Source organism: Anabrus simplex, chromosome 1 (assembly GCF_040414725.1).
Source record: "Anabrus simplex isolate iqAnaSimp1 chromosome 1, ASM4041472v1, whole genome shotgun sequence".
NCBI classification, from domain to species: Eukaryota; Metazoa; Arthropoda; class Insecta; order Orthoptera; family Tettigoniidae; genus Anabrus; species Anabrus simplex.
Window position 1 is genome coordinate 703,078,359 of NC_090265.1, and position 22,284 is coordinate 703,100,642.

A 22,284-nucleotide genomic window follows, 5' to 3' on the forward strand; every position below is an offset into this window, starting at 1 on the left:
TGTTTTGTCAACAACTTATGGACCACATCATAGTTAATGTCTACATTTCTCAACGCCTCAATTTAAGAAATTCTCACTTCTATGTGAAGGATTTAATCCAACCAGGTCTATGTGCTGTTTCAAAATAAATGTAATATGCTCTTCACTTACAATGAAAAAGCATTTCAAACAGGACGTTCTCTTCAAGAAGCACTAATTTTTAAGAATTTTATGAGATGTGCAGTGTTTTAATACATTTTCAGCCCCATGTCATGAATGCAATTTCTTTAATTTGAAACCACATGCAAATGCACATCTTTTATATTAACTGATCTAAGGAGTGCTTCATAATAAAACTGAGGATTCACGCACTCATCACCAAATTCCTGTGTAATGTTTTAATGTGACATTCTGTTTTAAGAAACATTAATTTTAACATGACATACCAATGTTTTTAAGGGACATAAATTTTTGTTCATCTACATGAAAGTTCATTTGTTTTTAATGTATATTTTACGTATGTATTAGTTTATAAGAGAATGATTATTGTTTACCATAGTTTGTCAGCTGATGATGGCTTAAATAAGCCGAAACATGTACGGACCAATTGTTACTAATCACAAGCAATTCAAGTTGACCAAGTAATATAGGTTGACCTTAATTAACATTTCATTTTGTGGAATGAGTTACTTCGAGTCATCTACATGAAAGTAGTGCACGAGACCGAATTACTGTAACTCATTTTCAGTCAAAATATATCCCCTGCTATGAATATGCATTTCTCTATGGGAATTTTCTGATTAAGGGGTTAGAAAGGCTATAGATATATAAAAAGACCAATTTATTTCCAAAACAGATGACTGCAAAAAGAATTTACTCCACTGTTATTGCATAATGCATTAAATTTTTCATTATGTAGTTTAACAATATAAATGTTGCTGTATGTATATAGAGTACTTATGCTTTTTTTAAGCCTCTCTGTACGATACCTTGGATTAATCTCCAGGTCAAACAATATTTTGCATACAACTTCTTATATCAATGTATAAAAACACACAGCAATATAACAACTTGGGGCTGAAAATGTTATTGGGAGATTCAACTTTAATAACCTGTAAATATTACATTCAAACAAGTCTTACATCATTTCTAGGAGATTGACTGCATGAATCATAGTATTTCACAGTAGGGTAATGCAACAATCACCAGAATGGTGAGCGAGAAGTACGTGTCAACTTGCTCTTAAGTCATTCAATGTCTTGTTAATCTAAGAGTTTAACTGCAGTAAAACTGAGGATATCTTAAATATTTCATCTTCAATACAAGACAATATATATTACCTATATTATTTATCTCCCTGAAAGGATTCCTTGAGAGTCCACTTCCAGCTGCAGTAAACCTTGGAGCCATGGTCAAGCACGACAACGGCAACTGCTTGGGAATGTAACCTGGAACATGTCGAATTAAAATAAATGTAATTACTGGTATACACAGTACATTTCTGAGACAGAAAAAAAAAAAAAAAGTCAACCAGTACTAAATCAACCAATCCCAAACACAGAATACTGTAGTCGCAAGTTACAGTTTCTATTGTGTCAATCACATACTACCAGGTAGCCGGTTGCGGTAAATTAGTTAAAAATTAACTTAAAACATACATGTACCACAATGTAACCCAATCTATAGATCAAAACACAACCTAACTTACTCTTTACAATAGTTTCACTTAAACATGGGTAACTAAAATGTTAGTAAAAATGATGACATGACATTAGTACCTTTTCTATTACAGTCACTTCCGAATTGTAAATTTTTCTTGGCAGTTTTATGGGCTGTTCTGAAGATTTTGGGAGTTATCCCTTTGTCATAGTCAAAATCTTCAGTAAGAGAGAGCTCCAACATTTTCTTTTCCACGAGTTAATAATATGTTAGTGGTAGCCTTATTATCAGAATTAATTTTATGATCATGGACCCTTTTTCGTAATGGAGTGATTTGAATTTTTTCTTTTAACTATTTGCACATGGCCCAGAAATATTCCATACCTCCTTTGTTTCTGCCCGGGTAAAAACTGACTATTTCAACATATTTTACTGCCAAGCCTTTTATTTTTCACGATTAACCAGAAAAGGGCTAGGAGTGGGAAAGAAGCAGCCGTGGCCTTAATTAAGGTACAGGTCCGGCATTTGCCTGGTGTGAAAATGGCAAACAACTGAAAACCATCTTCACGGCTGCCGACAGTGGGGTTCATCTTCAGCTGCACAACCTTAACCGCATGGCCAACTCAGTATGGTTTAAAGTTTTAGATTGATACCATCTGAGAAGTTCTAGAACAAAACTTTGTTCTTGGAAAATACTGTGCATTTTCTTTTTGCAGTTATGTTATATGTGTTTTTGACAAACAGAACCTTTCAAGTTACATTAACTGAGTCGACACTGGAAAGAAAGGCTTCCTTCTAAACAAATAAGGAGTATGGCGGATGACAGGAGTAAAGAACAACCCAGGAAACCAAAGTCCAGCAATGTACAGCTTTGTTTGGACTGGCGCCAACACTAAAGACAGGTTGTGATAGAGAAGAGTTTGTCATGTCGCTAATCCTAACGTAAATGGAGAACTCCTCAAATTACCAAACTTTGGAACTCCTCTTGTTAACTTAAAAAACTTATTTTTTGTAATAAAATGGGACTATAATCTCATCTAATACTCTGTAGCAGCATTGATTCAGGTAAAATCTAGCATTAACCAACTGAAATACATTTTCACATTATGGTGCATACATACTTTATGCATTTATTTGTACAGTATGTCTACTTGAGTAGTCACTTGTGGATGCAAATCCAGGCTCGATCTATGTAAGCTGAGAACTAATAAAAAGCTGTAATAATGTGGTTACCAGACAGGAACTCCGAATGGAGAATATCCTCCACCTTTGGCCGAAGTTTGGGTTCAGGCTGTAAAATATCCCGAATAAGTTTGACGGCACGATTGGAGACCATGGTTCCACACGGCAGTCCGTACTGGCACCTCTTGATCCGAGAATGTAACTCCTCTGGAGTCGTAGCCTCAAATGGTGGTTTACCAAATAGCAAGATATACCTGGAACATGATATTAAAGAGCTAATACATGTCATTAACATGATCTGTCCTTACAACAACATTGCTGTAATAAAAGAAACACATGGCTTCAACTGTAGTTTTATGGCATGCACTCCTCTACACACTGTCCTTTTTAAATATGATGATGATGATGATGATGATGACGATGATGCTTGTTTAAGGGGGCCTAACATCTAGGTCATTGGCCCCTAATGGTACGAAATGAGACGAAATGTTATGACAATTTAAAAATCCCTAATCCTCCACTGACCAGATTCGAAAACGTGAGGATGAAGAATGAATGGTTTGATATAAAGTTAAAACAATCAGTTGATCCGACCCGCAATGCCCCACATTCCCAGAAACTAGCATAAAATAGTATTACTGACCAAAGGACTGCTTCTAAAGCACAATACTAATCAATGATACAGTCAAAACGGGTCCAAAATCCAGGTCATCGGCCCCTCATAATGGTACTTATCGCTAGGAAAATAGAACCATGGTATTTGTCATGATGCGGTACTAATCAAAAGTAGCGTAGGCTCCTAGTATTCCACACATTATGGTACTACTCACAGGTAGTGAAATTCACACACTGCAGTGCTATTTACAGGCAATTATATTATATTGGAAATCATTCCGTATTGACAGTTTTCACTTTACAAAGGTAAAATTAAGTGTATCCCTCTAATTCAAAACATCATATAATTCCATCATTAGATGGAGTAATCGAATTCAAACGTTTTTTTCACTGAAGATAGATCAAACGAGCCAAAACATGTCTGAATTTGATTACCCCATCTAATGATGGAATTATATGATGTATTGAATTAGGAGGATACACTTAATTTTACCTTTGTAAAGTGATTTACAGGTAACCCAAACCTATGGCGTTCCTTACATAAGTGGACTAAGCACAGGGATCCACACTATCCCATGGTGTTCATCACATAGTGGGTACTAAGCATAGGCAAGGCAGAACCATACTGTCGCTCAACCCATGGTGTTGCTCACATAGGGGTACGAATCACAGGTATTGTAAAATGCATCATGAGCCACACACTGTCGCTACTAATCACAAACCTATTTTTGTACCTTACATAGTGGTACTACGCGCAAGTAAAAGTGACCCATGGTGTTCCCTGCGTGATAGTAGTAATTACAAGTAGTTTCATGGTTCTAATTTTATCGTCCCTTGGTCGCCCCTTTTAGTTGCCTCTTAGAACAGGCAGGGGATACCGGGATGTATTCTTCGTCTGCGTTGTGTGTTTGCTCCGCGAGTGCTATTTTATTTCCCTCAAGTCCGCCGGCAAGCTGCCACCTGGGACGCGCCAAGTGGGAGTATCACCTCTCCCCTTGCTACGCCAGCGTAATAGGTTCGTGGCTTTTTAAACAATTGAACATACTGTGGGCATAGAAGGCAAAGGTATAAAGTTCAATAACAGTATACGACGATAATTCGGTCTAAAGGTTTGAATGCTTATGAAAAACCATGCTTTGTATTGAAACACCAGGCTCCAACCAATCCTCATGGATTATGAGAGGCTGTGCAGTGATCCTGGATCAGTATCGCTTCCCAATGTTTTGTGTCGTGCAGTCCACATAGTTGCCCTCGTCAAGGCAAATGTAGATGCCATGCACTATGAGTCAGGTACCTCAAATACAAAAGCTCAAATGTAAACTCATGATCATGTAAGTTCACTACCATACAAAACTAGTAAATTATTTTCAGTTCTTGTTCCCAAATTCAGTACAAGCCTCACCACCACCACCACCACCACCACCAAAAAAACATTTTATAAAAGGAAATTATGTAAATAACTTACAAAATACAACCAATTGCCCACACATCTACTTCAAAACTGTGCCCTTTTCCCATCAACACTTCAGGAGCAATGTAGTTGCATGTTCCACATAGGTATCTGGAAAGATAAAATTACAAAACTATAGGACATACTGTACTTAGATACCATGTAGAAGTATGTAGAAAGCAAAACATTCTTACACTGACACACTAAATTGCAATAGATTACATTGATTGCAACTGATCTACAATATAAGTATAGAATACTAAAAAACGTAGAAGTTCCATTTAAATGTCTGCTTTCTATAGTAATGAATATGATCAAGTTACATATTATATGCACTATTTATATGCTTATCAATCTCTAAAATAAATGGATCACACATCAGAATACATATCTATTACCACTGGTTTAGCAATGTAAAGGCCATACTGTAGCACCGCGCTGTCACGTAAAGAGGGGAATAGTTTCCTCCATCCACCCAATCAAGGAAATAACATGTCTGTGCCTTGTACTTACAAAATATGTGAAAATGTTGAATTAATGTAACAGGTGAGATGAATAACACCTGTAATCGTTTCATATCTTCTAAGTTAGGTTTCTGTAATTTTAGCATTAGTTTAAAACTAATGTGACATACAGTCAAAGCAAAACAACTATTTTTCTCATCTATGTACCCAACAAATAATTATTATGCATTGATAAAATATGGAGACAATGAATGTACAATATATATATTTATACAAGACTAAAATCCCACTGTTGGCAGCCCTATAAGTGGTTTTTTTGTGTTTCCAATTTTCACACCTGGCTGTAACTTAGTTAAGGCCAGGGCCACTACTTTCCCAATCTTAGCCCATCCCCACCTATTTGTCACTGAAAACTTTTGATGTGTTAGTGCCACAATAAGGCATTGGCATACCTGACCGCCTGCCAGGTGATCTCGGACCATTCATACACAGATGCCTGGCAGGCAGTCTAAGTAGAGGTAGTCTGCTGCAACCATTTCAAGGCTTCTTTCCATAGATGGCAAGACATGCAGTACACTATTTGAAAGCTAATGATCTGCTATCTTGACGTTAGAATGAACATTGTAGATTGCATCACGCCGCAGGCAATCTGTCTCAAAGTAGAGTGATCCCCACGTGGTAGTCAGCACAAATGGCCAGCTGTAACAAACCTCATATTACGAGCAATTAAACAGCCTATATTACATGATAGGAGTCAATAATCTGGCATATGATACAGCTTCCGAAAATGATTTAGGTTTATTTACTAGCAGTGAAAGTGATAGTGTGATAAAAAGTTCAACTGAAGGCAAGGACGAGTTCGTAAGTGACAGTAATGATGGAACCAAGCCTGCCTCCAAAAAGGAAGACTTCTGAAATTGGTGTAAAACAGCTGATAAACCATCCAGTTTTACAGAACGTTCTGGAATAATTCCCACCATAAACAGGAACCTCCCACCCAACCCCTTCCCCCCTAGACATTTTTCAACACATGGATCACTACTTTTTATGGGATGAAATTGCTAAGAGTTCCAATCGAGAAATAGCAGTTTTCATCAGAGGTGCTACACAAGATTTTGCCTGCAAGAGTGTTACATTTGAATTTTGACCATCTTGTGATTGAAGGAATACAACTGCGGCATATGCTACGCCACTCGCACCGCAAAATGTGTGAAGGCAACAAGATTCCTGTGTTTCACAAGGTGCTATTTGTCTAGGAATTTTAATATCAGGCAATACATTCAATTCTTGAAGCCAATTTTTAAATTTTTCCCTCATTTCGTCCTCCATTTCTTCATCCCAGCTCATTTTCTTCTGCCAACTTTCCTGTAACAGCAACTTAGGTACTATAGAGACAAGACGGGTAAAACCGATGGGGTCAAAGATGCTCTGGGCAGCAGCCAATACATTTCTTCTAGTGATCTCACCAATTCTCGATACGTCAATTTGTTCACAAGAAAGAACATCTCTTGCTTTATTCCATCGAAGACCTAACACTGAAGTTACCTCAGAAGCCGATGAATCTCTTTCAGAAGAATTTAGCCATGTGTGCTCCCAGTTACAAAGATCGAACCATGCTCTGCTCAGCAATGCAGTAGATTCTTCCATAAACATACATAATTCTTCCTCATTGTCCACAGAAGTGATACAATTATCAACATAAAAGGAGTTTCTCAACTTTTCAGCTGTCTCTCAGTAGTCTGTACTATGTTTCAAGTGTAGATCTAACACTGCATCCAGCAGAAATGTGCTGCAGTTCAGTCCAAATACTACTCAGCAGTGACGAAATGCCTTTAATTCTCTTCTCTCTGTCCTTCCACCATAAGAAGCGTAACCAATCACGGTCAGTTTCTTGGACAGATATCTGAAGAAAAGCCTTTCTAATATCCGAAATCTCCCCTATCCTATTCTTCCGAAACATCAAAAGAAGCGTGGGGATTTGTAGTAGCAAATTAGATCCTTTCACGAGGCACTCATTCAATGAAGGCGTATCCTTTGACTTGCAGGAACCATCAAAAACTGGTCTCACCTTAGTGGTAGAGTTGTCTTTAAATATTCCTCAGTGTGGTACATAATAACACTGATCTTTGTTTTCTTCCACTGGAACCTCTTCAATGATGCCATTTATCCACTCCTGAAACACCTTTCCGTATTCCTCAAACTTTCCCTCCTTGATAAGCCTGTTCGAAACAGAGATCGATCTCTTTTCCGCTATCTCCTTGTTGTTCCGTAAATACTGACTGCTCTCCAGCCAAGGTAACGCAACTTCATATCGGCCATCACCATTCATTTGTACTGTATTTTGAAAGTAGTTACGTGCGGATTCTTCCATTTACTCTCTCGATTTGTTTTCCACTGGATCAGATATGCCTATGGTATCCAAGTTCCATAAGTCAGCTATCGAGGCAGATTGAATGAACAGTGAGGTTGTATATAGAGCTAGGGTGTCATTCTCCCCTTCCTTCAGTCTGCCTGTCACAGCCCAGCCAAGCGCAGTCTTTAATGGCTACCAATTCTGATTCAAGTTTATGCATTTCATCCATCAAAATATTTCTAGCAACATCAGCTCCTAGAAGAACTTCCACGTCAGCTAGATCAGTTCCCACATCCCACTTCTTTTTCTCTCTCATCTCCTTCATCCAGGGCCCAAACTTCAACTTTGGAATTTTACCACAAATTACCTTCTGATATCGAGAAACTGCAACGTTGTACTATATGAACCATCGCAGCTACTCACCTCTACATTGTACACATGGTGGTCTTCTTCACAGGTCTCAGCGCCTCCAAACAACTTATGAATCATTGTCTCTGTTTTCAAAGGTTTGTAAACCATTTCCTCAGCAGTCTTCTTCAAGATGTAGGATCTCTGGGATCCACTGTCTATCAATGCTCGGACCTTCTTCTGTTTTCCCTTATGTATCAGCCTGATACACAATGTTTGAAGAAACACCTCTTTTGTGGCACTCAATGTTCATGGAGATATTGCTCTGATTTTCCCCACCTTCCTGAGTTCTAGGTTCAGGTTTCTCTTCAGCCCTTTGCATATTTAGTTTATGGCACATAACAACATGAGGGTTAGTGCACAAGGGGCATCGAATGTATGCCTTGCAATTCTTGGCTCAGTGCCCTAACTTCAGACATGCAAAACCATAGTTTACTTTGGCTAGCTTGTTACGCTATTCTTCCAAGCTCATTTGTTGAGCAAGGTGACATTCCTTACTCATGTGGTTTGCTGCAAAACACACATTTTCACTTCTTGCCATCAAATTTCGCAGAGAACAATGAACTCTCAGTTGGTAGTGATGTATCTTCAGAAATTTTCCCTCTTACCTTCTCTTGTTTTTTCCTATCGGCTAAACCGAAACCTGCCTGTGCAAAGGTAATTCTTTCTTCTCCCTCCACTTCACGTTTAAGGAAATTAAGAAGTCTCCAGTTTATCTTTATGTGGACTGATAAAAGCTTCATTCCCTGATGATTTCTGAGCCATACCCTTAAAACATCTTCAGGTAAGCACGATTCTACGAGGGGGAACAACAATGACCCATATTTATCCCTGGTTACACCTATGGATTCTAATGCTCTTAACTTGCTCTCCAGTGTATCACACACAGTGGCTATCCCTGATTTATCTTTCTTATGGGACACATTCTGGATGACTAACCCAATAAGCTCCTCTAACGTAATACTCAGTCAAAAGATCTTCACGTCCAAAGCGTTCCTTCATACACTCCATAACCTTTGGATAGTATCCGGCAGTGGCGGGGAAGCTATTTACCAGTTCTCTGGCTCGACTGTCAGGTTTGGTGCACTGAATCAGATACTGAAATTTATCTTCAGATTCTATATCACAATCATCATGGATTCTTTTAAACATGCATATGTTCTTAGTTTGAGTTTGTTCCGAGCAGTAAGCTAATGCTTGACTACAATCGACAATTAATCCACATGTTCAAAAGGCTCACTTGATATTTTTGTTGTAGTGACTTCAATACATATGAAAATGCATAAAAGAAATGAAAATAATGTGCGAGAAGAAACTTTATTTGCGGAAAGTGATTGATTGAGTTAAAGCGTCAACTATTCGCAGCCTTTTGCACACTATAACTCTCCTTGTTCCTTTTACTTTTTTATTTCATGTGCTCTTAATGTTTACTACCCCTGTTGGTGGGGGTGGTAGAATAACAGCCAAGGTATCCCTTGCCTGTCGTAAGAGGCGACTAAATAATAATAAAGATAATAAAATTTTCGTAACAATAAATACTACATAGTCAATCTGAAAATACAAATATAGGTAACCTTAAAAATCAAAATTGTGTTATGATAAATTATGATGAAACATACCGTACCACATTCACATCAGGTGCACAGTAACTAGATTAATGTATTTAAATAAATCTTACACACTGGAAAATTATGGATTGGTATACATACTCTTCACACTTGCCCTGGTATTCAACTCCTGCTGCAAAACCAAAGCCTCCAATTTTGACTTGTAATTCGTCATTAAGTAAGAGATTTTCAAGTATCGGATTTCTGTGAATGATATTCTTCTTGTGCAAATAATCTACACCCAGCAAAATTTGTGTCAGATAATAGCTGACTTCAGGTTCTGATAAGGCTTGTTGGCGTTTATGTAATTCCAGTAGAGACTGAAACAAAATGATAAACAATAAGTGCAAAACTAAACTCATTTATATGTCATTTAATTCTGGGAATGAAACTACTTACTCTCCTTCGGCAAAGTTCTAAAATTATGTAAATGTTGTGGACATCATCGAAAAAACTGTTAAATCCCACCACATGCTTATGATTAAGACTGCAATGGATTGAAATTCCTTGGACAATTGTGTCTTTTTGGTTTCCGCTAATTATTTTCTTTGAAATAATCTTGCAGGCGTAAATATTGCCCGTTTCAACTTCAGTAACTTCGTAATATTTCGCAAAATCTCCCTGTAAATAATAAAGGAAAAGAAACATTATGTCAAATATCTTACCTACACCATAATTCCAACGTTAACACTTATTTCGAACATTATATCAACAATTACACTCAGCTAAGTTATTTCCTGTTTCTTAAATAACAAAATATCCACACAAGAAATAAAAACATTTACCTTCCCAAGAAACCTTCCTTTTTTGTACAGAGGTCCCGTTCCAGAATCATGTATGATAACTGGGATAAAGTGCTTATCGTCTTCTTCATGTGAGGAATCTTCTTTGGAAGCCATCGTCGAAATATATTGGCCGAAGGATAGATAGGTAATAATATTTTAACTCATAAAAGAAATCCAACCTCACCAGAAACTTAAACCGTTTACCACTCCCTCCGCGTTTGAAAAATAGGGCCGTGATTGGAAGTTAGAATCTGTAAAAACATCCAATTAGAGCCCTGCCAATGAATTCCTGCGCACGCGGTCTACAAAGTAGCGTATACTCGTCCAACACTCGGCCACCTGGATTCCTCGCTGCACACCCTGTTTTCTGCACAACTTGCAAGCAAAGAGAATGCTTGTAAGGAGCGGTAAGGGATCACGATTTCAGTAATAGCCGTGTGAGCGTCAAAGGTGTGTTTTGTATGTGCCATCTGTCAGCCTTCAACTAAACTATTACAATGGCGGTAATAGCCAGCGATTTGAATTTCTATCGCGTAGTACTTCCTTGCGAATTTGGATTTTTACCGCGTTCTACTTCCTAGCGTTTGGCGGCAAGGGCCGATGATTTGAACTTTTAGAGGGACGAAGGTACTTCGTAGCGTTGCGCAATAACCTGCCACTTTGTTTAGCTTTCTGTGCGTCCGATGTGTTTCACTTGATCTATGATTACGTTAAAAATTGTCGTGGATTCTAGATGAAATTCTCGATTTACAGTTATTATTCTGGGCTTGTCTATTATTACGTTTAACTCTGCTTGGTTTTTAGTACATCGTCTTGGATTCAGGATGAAGTTTGCGCGATTTACTGTTCTCTGGTCTTTTAATTAATGATAATAATAAATCAGTTTGCTCGGCATGTTTCACTTGATCCATTATTACGTTTAACTCCACTTGAATTTTGGTACAATCTCTTGGATTCTGTATGGACTTTGTCGACTTACCAGATCTTTTGCTGTCAGTGAAAAATGAGTATTAATTCTAAAAATATTGGGGGACATATGCAATTAGTCCATGGAGAGAAGGAGGAAGTAATGAATCGCTGTTTGGAACCTCTGTGTACTGCAAGCTTCCATTTCAAAGTAGATTTAATTACACATCTTGAGGAACATCATCAAATTCATAGCTCTAAGCAAGAGTTGATATTTGATTCCTTCCAAGGTAAGATATTTCTTTCCCTACATACCCTACGTACTTAAACATTCAATTACATATTTTGCTCTGTCAGATTCTGTTATTAATTTAAGGTTTAAAAAAATTACTATTCAGTGGCAATTTAAACATGCACAATGGTGAAATGCAGTAGTTAATTTACATCATCATCATTATAGACTGTTCAGTGTTCAGTCTGCAAACCTCTGTGAATTTACTCTACACCTCCACAATCCTATATTTCTAACTAGCTCTGTAACCACGTTTAGTACCATACATCTTTCAATCATTCGAAACCGAGTCTAACCATCATTGTCTTGGTGTCCCTGTACTTGTCTTTACCTCCATGACCAAGGTACATTGTGAGTTCTGTGGTGAACTTAGTAGTTTGTGATGTGAAGGAATAATTTTCTGCTGTAATCCATGGTGTGCTTTGTTTGTGTTTATACACAAATTTAGATGTCAAATGTTGGCGTGTGATGCCATAATTTAATCGTGGTGACCTTCAACAATTTGACTGTGAACTATGACATCATAAACATGGCTACCGTGGCTAAATAGTCTTAGAGCTTAGCAAATATTTTCATTTAATAATCACTTACTTCTTCTTTTTTATTTTCCCTTTATGCCCTCGCAGGCGATGGGTATAATCACTTACAAATTGTGAAAAATCATTAATTTTGCCCCTAAGATCCTTCATAGGACATGGTCAGATTCGCCCTTACGTTAAAAAATTTCTGAAACCCAAATTAGCGAGGTCAGCTTCTTTACCGGACCCGTCCATTATTCTCCTAGGTAACAAATTCTCCTCCATTTGCCTCACATGGTCCACCACCAAAGCTGGTTTATGCATACAGCTTCAATAATAGAGTTCATTCCTAACTTTGCCTTTATGTCCTCATTCCGAATGCCCTGTTGCCATTGTTCGCACCCGTTTTTTCAGCAATCATTCACGCTACATTCATGTTTGTTACTTCTAACGTATGAATAATACATTCTGAGTCCACCCAGCTTTCACTTCCATAAAGCAGAGTTGGACTGAAAACAGACTAGTGTAACCCCTTGTGGGTGGGGGATGCAGATGAAGAATACACCCATGGTATCCCCTGCTTGCCATAAGAGGTGACTCAAAGGGGCAACCTAGGTGCAGAAATGGATTGTGGCTTTAGTACCATGTGTTGTACCGCCTGTGGATGGGAGGGGCTGAATACATCCGCAGGTAATGCCTGCCTGTCGTAGAAGGCAACTAAAAGTGTCATGTGGCCATTGGTCCCCTCTTTATCGTTTTATTTTTTCTTGAGGTTTAGTTGTAGACTGAATCAAAATTCTGATGTGTGTGTGCAGCTTGGGGAGGGGCCTCTTACGTGTGTGATGATGCTGAAAAGCCCAGATGGTATCCCAAGAGTCCAGTTGGGTGGGAGCGCCATGTACTCAGCAGTAGTATCCGCCTTACAATGCAGGTCCCTGCACAGCCTAATGTCAGAAGGACTTTTTTTTAATCTATACTTATCACTCTGTATACGCAGTGGGGTACATGCTATTGTAAGTGATTTGAAGAAGGGAGTCCTTTTGTTCATAGCCTCAGTCAGCCTGTATTAGGCACTGTTCAACATTCGACCCCGGGCAATACCTCCTACAACCAGGTGGGTATTGCCTTGGCAGCTTGGTTCAGCTACAGAGGCCCCTGATTGGAGTGGGTGGCATTTGGGGAGGATGTTTCTCGGCATGGCTTCAAAACGTTTCAGGTCTGCCCAGATTCGTCCGCCACCCAAGCCTTTAACTTGCGATTCCCTCAGGAGGGCAACCCCTTGGGAACAGGCACAACATGAAAGCATGTGATCCAGCTTCCCTAGGTTCCTGCGTGCAACCAGAACTGATGGGCAAGATTTCAAGGTGGTGAAGTCTGTTTTGTTCTGTAGATACACTGAAGGTGTCTAAGGCAAACTGCAAGACTTAAAGAAAATGCACAATTGTGGTTTGGTATTCAAGACTCGCACTCCATTTCAAGCTGATCAGTTGCTCAAGTGCGACCACTTTGGCAAAATCCCCATCAGAGTGAAATAGCACAAAACCTCGAACCTGGTTTGTGGAGTTATCTACCACTGTCATCTTATCTTGAACGACAATGAGTTGATGGAAGACATGAAGCACTGTGGCATGACACACATCCTAACATCCATTTCTGATACACATTCTTTTTACATTTACAAGCTGCTCTCACTATATCATTCGGCCAAGATGTTTGCTTTTTCCCATCTTTACACACAGTTGTTCCTAGATATTCCGTTGCTGTTTCTACTACAGCATCCCTGTACACTGCCCATTTTCTTTCTATATCCTGAATTTACTTACTGTCTTTTGTTTTGAACTTTTTTAGTAATCATATTCATGACTTCTGTCTAATTGCCTCATCCTGCAGATTTTCTACCCTTATTCGTCTGAAGACTTATTTCAGTTTCTCTATCCTAGGACTAGAGATATTTAGTTCGCTACAGATCAGATAATGGTCTGTATCATCAAAAATCCTTGGAATAGCTGAACATCCTAACAGATTTCCTGAATAGAAGGCCGGTTATGATAGTCTATTATGGATCTGGTGCTCCTACCCCCTTATGCTTGAATATTACCACTGAAGTCCAGTAAAGGTTTCCATTGCTATTAGCTTCCTGTTACATATCTTTCTCACATTTACCCATCACCTTGTCATATCCTTCAGTTTTATTTCTATCTCTCGCAACAAAATCGCCTATTAGCACTATCTTATCTTTGTAGTTGATCCAGACTATGATGTCACTCACCGATTCATGAAACTTGTCAACTTCATCCTCATCTGCATCCTCACATGGTAAATATAGTAAGATAGTTATCATACCTACTAATTCCTCCAACTGCTAAATCTACCCACATCATTTGCTCATTTACATGCCTAAGAGAAACTATGTTGCATGCAATACTATTCCTGAGGAAAAGTCTTAAACCCACACTCTGCCGTTTCCTTTTAACACCTATTAAACCCCAAACCCATGGCACTTAACGCCCTTGAAAGGGCCTTGGCCTGCCCAGCGACCGTTGCTCAGCCCGAAGGCCTGCAGATTACGAGGGGTCGTGTGGTCAGCACGACGCATCCTCTCGGCCGTTATTCTAGGCTTTTGTGACCGGGTTTAACACCTATTAAGAACACTTTATAATTTACTAACTCTTTGTCATTATCTAGAAAGCCTCTGTGGCTCAGGCGGCAGTGCTCCGGCCTCTCACCGCTGGATACCGTGGTTCAAATCCCAGTCACTCCATGTGAGATTTGTGCTGGACAAAGCGGAGGCGGGACAGGTTTTTCTCCGGGTACTCCGGTTTTCCCTGTCATCATTCATTCCAGCAACACTCGCCATTCACATTTCATTTCATCTATCAGTCATTTATCATTGCCCCAGGGGAGTGCGACAGGCTTCGGCAGCCGGCACATTTCCTATCCTCGCCGCTAGATAGGGGCTTCATTCATTCCATCCCTGACCCGGTCAAATGACTGGAAACAGGCTGTGGATTTGTCATTATCTACCCTTACCGTAATATCATTACTCATAACCCATACAGATTTGCTGAATCAACCAGTTCTACTTTCTTCCATAAGCCCTATTGAAACTGATAGCTCCCCATCAAATTCCATTTCTTATGCAAAGTTGTTTCAAGGAGTCCTTTACCTGTCAAATGGAAGTGGGACTCTCCGACTCCCGTAGGTCTGATGCTTGCTTAAAATGTTCTGAATGTTCTAGGTAAATATTCTGTGAAGCAGGATGCTACCCTACTTACACATATTCCCAGTGAGAATTTCTTCTCTAATGGATTAGGGACCACCGATGGATTGTAGTCTAGCTAGAGACCACCGGTGGATTGTATAGTCCTAGCCACTTGAGAATAAGGGGGTCCATGACTCAAAATATGTCCGAGATGCCCACTCCTATTCTATAGCAAGTAGTATCCTGACTCTCAGAACCATTTACTATGCCACTCAGCCATTGCCCATAGTTCAAGAACTAGGACATGACTACTGTAATCCACACCTTGAACCATTCCAGATGATTTTATAATGCAAAATTAATGAGCTTGCAGATATGTGATAGTTATTTAAACTCTTTCTTTTTCAGATTTTGAAGAGTGGCTGAGACAGAAGCAACGAGAAAACAACTCACAGTATTATCGCAGGACAAGAAGAAGAAGAACTGATGGTTCCGAAATTATTTACTATGACTGCAATCGCTCAGGAAAGTCTCGTGAATGTAGAGCACCAAGGCAGAGAGCTTCTAAAGCACAGGGATCTTCAAAGATCAATGCAGGTTGCACCAGCCATTGCAAAGTGACAGTGGGGAAAAAAACAAATGTAGTGTTTTGGGCTACTCATTATGGTTATGGGCAGGAAATAAAACATCTTGAACTTACAAAGGCAGAGAGAGAGTGTTTAGCAGGTCAGATGAGTTTAGGTCTGCCTGTCAAAACAGTGCTAAATTCTGTTCGGGAATATGTTGGCTCTGAAGTGAAGAGATCTGACCTTATAACAAGAATCGACCTGCACAATATAAGAAAAGAATTCAATTTAAATATTTTTTCAGGGCAGCGTCATGTAAACTATTCCTGTAGTGTTGACATTTTTGTGCAGGAATCACTGAAGCTTGGGGAACAAAATCCTGTGATATTTTACAAAAAACAGGGGGATGAATCACATGAACTGTCACGGAATGACTTTTGCATTGTGCTTATGAATGAAGCACAGAAGCATATGCTAAAAAAATTTTCAAGGAATGTCATCTGTATAGATGGAACACATGGCCTAAATGGTTATGACTTTGAACTAACAACTGTATTAGTATTAGATGACTACAACGAAGGTTTCCCTATATTTTTCATGTTTTCGAATAGAAGAGACTGTTATATTTATGAATTACTCTTCATGAAAATTAAGGAAAGAACTGGTTCTCTATATACCAAATTCTTTATGAGTGACATCACTGAAACGTATTACATGGCATGGAAGAGTATCATGGGAGAGCCAGGTCATAGATTGCTATGTCTATGGCATGTGTTTAAAGCATGGACTGAGAATTCCTCCAAAATTAAAAATGCACAAAAACGGGCAAAGGTCATGAGTTCCTTGAAGATTCTTCATTCTCTTCCTCATCAAAAGGACTTTTCACGGGCACTTAAAGATTTTTGTGAAGAATGTGCACAAGATCCAGAGACCCAAAACTTTGGTTTGTATTTTGGAAGATATTATAGAAGTATTCCACAGCTGTGGGCGAAATGCTTCAGAATAGGTTGTGATATAAGCACAAACATGCATCTAGAAAGAGTTCACAGAACCATAAAATATGAATATTTGGGAGGTGTGCGTGTTAAAAGACTTGATAAGAGTATACATGCTCTCTTACAGTTAGTGCGAGATAAGGAATTTGACAGAATACAGAAATTAATAAAAGGCAAGCACCATAAATATTTTAAAGAGTTTGAAAAGAGGCATGAAACTGCATTGGCAATGCAGGAAGGAATAATTCATGAAAATGAATATGAATGGAAAGTTGGCATGTACCATGTTGAGAGAAAATTGCTGGAGAACTGTTGTCAGTTGCTCTGTGATAAGTGCAAAATCTGTGTGCATGCATTCTCCTGCAGCTGCCTGGATTATCTTACCAGAACCATGATATGCAAACATGTCCACTACTGTATCATGCATTTAACGCAAAACCTTGTTAGTACCTCTCAACAAGCACTTCCCTCTTCCCTAGGAAATGATGGTTGCTTAGAACTGCAATGTCACATGAAGCAATTGCACAAACCTGCAGAAGCTACACCAGAAAGTATTATGGAAGAAATTAAAAAAACAATTCAGGTAACGATAGGGAAATTAGAACTACTTCAAAATGATAAGGATAAGCTAAAAGAAGTTCTGAAGCACCTTAAAGCTGTTGAAGGTTTTACAGCATCACTTTGTTCCAATGACAGTCAGAAAGAAACTTGCTTTACACCAACACAAACAGTCGAGTGTGAACCTCCAAACAAAAAGGTTCAAAAACAGTCATTCTTCTCAACAAAGAAGTCATCTACAAAAAAGCTTAAAAAGAATGAAGTGCAGGATAAAACCATTGCTTCCACCATAGTTCATCCACAGCTCTATCATTTGCAAGAAGGTGATAATGAACATAACTATGCTGGTTAAAGTTCTTGGCCAGTTTTGTTTAGTGTGATTTCTTTTCTTCATGTTCCTCAAGTGTTATCATTCACTTTTTAATTTCATTTACAAAACAGAATAAAGATAAACCCACACTGATACATCATACACCTCTCATTACTGGTGGAACAACTGACGGATTGTGGTTCAGGTGCTGTTGTTTTTTATATGTATGTGGAGTAGATGATGGACAGTGCTGCTTCTTTTTCTTCCTCGTTGAGTAATTCAGTGTAATGACTGGTTTGCCCCTGCGATGCATCTTCCCCAACTGGCTCAGTCCTGTGCAGTATGTTTTGCATCTGCATAGCTCCTGCATCCTGTGCTAAAAGTGTTATTGTTTATTTTAAATATGTGAAGCAAATGATAGACTATACTTCTGGTTCTATTGTTTATTTTGTACATATGGAGCAAGTGATGGATCGTGCTTCTGGTGCTGTTGTTTATTTTATACATATGGAGCAAGTGATGGATTGTGGTTCAGGTGCTATTGTTTATTATATGTATGTGGAGTAGATGATGGACAGTGCTTCTTTTTCTTCCTCGTTGAGTAATTCAGTCTAATGACTGGTTTGCCCCTGCGATGCATCTTCCCCAACTGGCTCAGTCCTGTGCAGTATGTTTTGCGTCTGCATAGCTCCTGCATCCTGTGCTAAAAGTGTTATTGTTTATTTTAAATATGTGAAGCAAATGATAGACTATACTTCTGGTTCTATTGTTTATTTTGTACATATGGAGCAAGTGATGGATCGTGCTTCTGGTGCTGTTGTTTATTTTATACATATGGAACAAGTGATGGATTGTGGTTCAGGTGCTATTGTTTATTATATGTATGTGGAGTAGATGATGGACAGTGCTTCTTTTTCTTCCTCCTTGAGTAATTCAGTCTAATGACTGGTTTGCCCCTGCGATGCATCTTCCCCAACTGGCTCAGTCCTGTGCAGTATGTTTTGCGTCTGCCTAGCTTCTGCATCCTGTGCTAAAAGTGTTATTGTTTATTTTAAATATGTGAAGCAAATGATAGACTATACTTCTGGTTCTGTTGTTTATTTTGTACATATGGAGCAAGTGATGGATCGTGCTTCTGGTGCTGTTGTTTATTTTATACATATGGAGCAAGTGATGGATTGTGGTTCAGGTGCTATTGTTTATTATATGTATGTGGAGTAGATGATGGACAGTGCTTCTTTTTCTTCCTCCTTGAGTAATTCAGTCTAATGACTGGTTTGCCCCTGCGATGCATCTTACCCAACTGGCTCAGTCCTGTGCAGTATGTTTTGCGTCTGCATAGCTCCTGCATCCTGTGCTAAAAGTGTTATTGTTTATTTTAAATATGTGAAGCAAGTGATAGACTATATTTCTGGTTCTATTGTTTATTTTGTACATATGGAACAACTGATGGACTGTGCTTATAAAGCTATTGTTTTTTTTTTTTTTAATTTGTAGGTGGTTCATGGTGTGGGTTACTGTAGTCATGTCCTAGTTTGTGAAGCATGGGCAACGGCTGAGTGGCCTTTTAAGTGGTCCTGAGAGTCGGGATACCAGTTGCTATGGAATGGGAGTGGGCATCTCAGACATAATCTGAATCATGGCCCTCGTACTCAGGCAGCTAGGACTGTACAATCCACCGTGGTCCCTAACGCGTTCGAGGAGAGAACCTCAATGCGATTAAGGATAGAGGGTTTCCACCTGTTCAATACATTGACAGAGTGACTTAATTAAAATATCACATTTTTATTATTATCATTATGGTACCGGTTTCGGCGTCTCACATGCCATCATCAGCCAATGAAAATTTGCAAGGTATTATAGGTAATTACATGAAATATTTATGCAGTATGGAAACATATACAGAGCATCTATCTACTGTTCTGAAATTTTACAATTATATATACGGTATATATACATTAAAATATGTGTGATTAAAATACAAGACCACTTAATCTTTTAGGATGTTAGACACGTCATAAAACACAACACTTTCTTGTGTGTCAAAAAGATCTTTTTTACCGCTAAAATATATGTGAATGGCCTTGAAGAGTACAAGGTGTTCCTTTTTAAAACTTTATCTTCAGTCTTTATACACTATCTGACGTACTGAATTAGATACTGATGCAGCAGGACATACTCACTCTCTTACACTGGTACCAGTGTAACAAATTGACAATGAATCTGCAGAAAACTAAATACATGCTTATTTCAAAACAAAACAAATCCTTCACTCAAATAGTGATAAATTAATCATAAATGATACGGAAATAGAAAAAGTAAATAAAGTGAAATATCTTGGATAATTATTGATGAGAACCTGACCTGGAATGACCATGTTGAATACATAACTAAGAAAATCGCCCCAGTTGCTGGGTTACTAAAAAGACTTAGATATTTAATCCCTAAACACCTCCTCCTACAAATTTATTATTCACTAGTACATAGCCACTTGCAGTACTTATGTGTAATTTGGTCACATTGTATAAAGTCTTCCCTGAATGAACTTATGGTGACACAGAACAGGGCAATAAGGAACATATTTAACTTATCATTATACACCCCAGTAAAATACTTATACACTCAGGCCAAACTTCCACCTCTCAGCATAATTACAGAGCTTAATTCTGTCATACTAATGTATAAAATAAAAAGAAACATAATATTTCACAACACTACTTTAATAACCAATACAGACAACCACAGGTATCAAACTTGACATGCAGATGATTTGGCCTTGTATCACATCCACTCTTCAAAATATGGGAAGAACAGTTGTAAATTCTCAGCAATTCAAGCATACAACAAACTTCCTGCTGACATAAAAATTGCCCCTACTTTAATCACTTTCAAACGAAAGGCAAAGGAAAATCTATGGAATAGATACTTCCAAGGGCGCCCATACCCGGGGGCAAGGTGGGGCCGCGGCCCCCTCTAGCTCTCAGGGAAAGGCAAAAATCTACTGTAGTCAGGTGTTTTCCTTTCAAGAAAATGATTTAAAAGTCAGTATTACGTAGAAGTGGTAGTACCGTTCCCCACCAACAGGCAGGGGATACCGTGGGTTATTCTACCGCAGAATACAAGTCGCCATTTATCTTCCAAAATATTAAAAATACTACGTACCCCTAGGTCTGGGCCCCTCCCTACAAAGTGTCATATGGTCGCCCATGGATACTTCATAGGTGAAATATAAATTAGGTAATGTTTAAAACAAACACTCGCCCGCTTTGTCAATCCTGTTGCATTGTTACTCACTTGTAGTACTAAATAGTTTAAGTAAGTATAATTAAGGAACTATTGAATGGTATTTTATTTTTTACACTTTCTGTATTGATGTCTCTACTTTTACTGTTTGTCACCTGATTATATTATTGTAAGTATCAGAGTTTGTAGATCCGCCATTGAATATATTATTCATTGTACAGTTCCTCTGTATGAGCCTTTGGCTCGTTGGAATTAATTATTGAAATAAATATCTATCTATCTATCTATCTATCTATCTATCTATCTAACGGTGGCAAATAGAACATTGTTTCTTTTGTTTATGTGATTAGGGTATTTAATCATTGTTCATATTTATATGAATCAGTTCCACCTAGTATGTATTCCTGATATTTCTATGATATACAGATATTTTCTTAGAATGTCACAGTCTTTGTGTAGCTATTCTAAAACATCTCATATGATTTAAGCTTGAACTCTGCATTTTAGTGTTGTTCGAAAATTATTGTAAGGCTGAGGCCGTGCGTTGATAGATGAGATCTTGAAAATTTCAATATCAGGTGGATTTTGACAAGTTAATATCGATCTCGACCCAACACGGACCTCTGACTCGAAGTGGCCAAGCGTGGTGTATGTAAGGAGCTGGAATTCAAAGTCACAATGATTAAATACCCTAATCACAAACAAAAGGAATAATGCTCTAGAAATCGGTATTGAATTCAGTACGTCAGATAGTGTATAAAGACTGAAGGTAAAGTTTTAAAAAGGAACACCTTGTACTCTTCAAGGCCATTCACATATATTTTAGCGGTAAAAAAAGATCTTTTTGACACACAAGAAAGTGTTGTGTTTTATGACGTGTCTAACATCTTAAAAGATTAAGCGGTCTTGTATTTTAATCACACATATTTTAATGTATATATACCGTATATATAATTGTAAAATTTCAGAACACTAGATAGATGCTCTGTATATGCTTCCATACTGCATAAATATTTCATGTAATTACCTATAATACTTTGCAAATTTTCATTGGCTGATGATGGCATGTGAGATGCCGAACCGGTACCATAATGATAATAATAAAAATGTGATATTTTAATTAAGTCACTATGTCAATGTATTGAACAGGTGGAAACCCTTTATCCTTCATCACATTGTAAATTTTGATTCA

General features: G+C 38.3%; 2 protein-coding genes across 3 annotated transcripts in view; both read right to left on the minus strand.

Annotated features, from left to right (window-relative positions):
• The window catches only part of LOC137496963 (serine/threonine-protein kinase PLK1-like), a 46,816-nt gene extending 35,293 nt beyond the window's left edge, over positions 1-11,523 (minus strand). The window contains exons 1-6 of one of the 2 annotated variants that reach the window (XM_068225156.1): positions 10,503-11,522; positions 10,117-10,338; positions 9,820-10,037; positions 4,901-4,996; positions 2,872-3,074; positions 1,320-1,427 (exon numbers count right to left, since the gene is read on the minus strand). In XM_068225156.1, coding sequence (XP_068081257.1) covers positions 1,320-1,427; positions 2,872-3,074; positions 4,901-4,996; positions 9,820-10,037; positions 10,117-10,338; positions 10,503-10,616 — 961 coding nt within the window. In that variant the 5' untranslated portion in view covers positions 10,617-11,522. Of the gene's footprint in view, positions 1-1,319; positions 1,428-2,871; positions 3,075-4,900; positions 4,997-9,819; positions 10,038-10,116; positions 10,339-10,502 lie in introns of both variants that reach the window. The other variant, XM_068225157.1, reaches the window with a different exon arrangement.
• LOC136857363 (serine/threonine-protein kinase PLK1-like) overlaps positions 1-22,284 on the minus strand; it is a 692,893-nt gene that overhangs the window by 273,647 nt on the left and 396,962 nt on the right. The window lies entirely within an intron of this gene.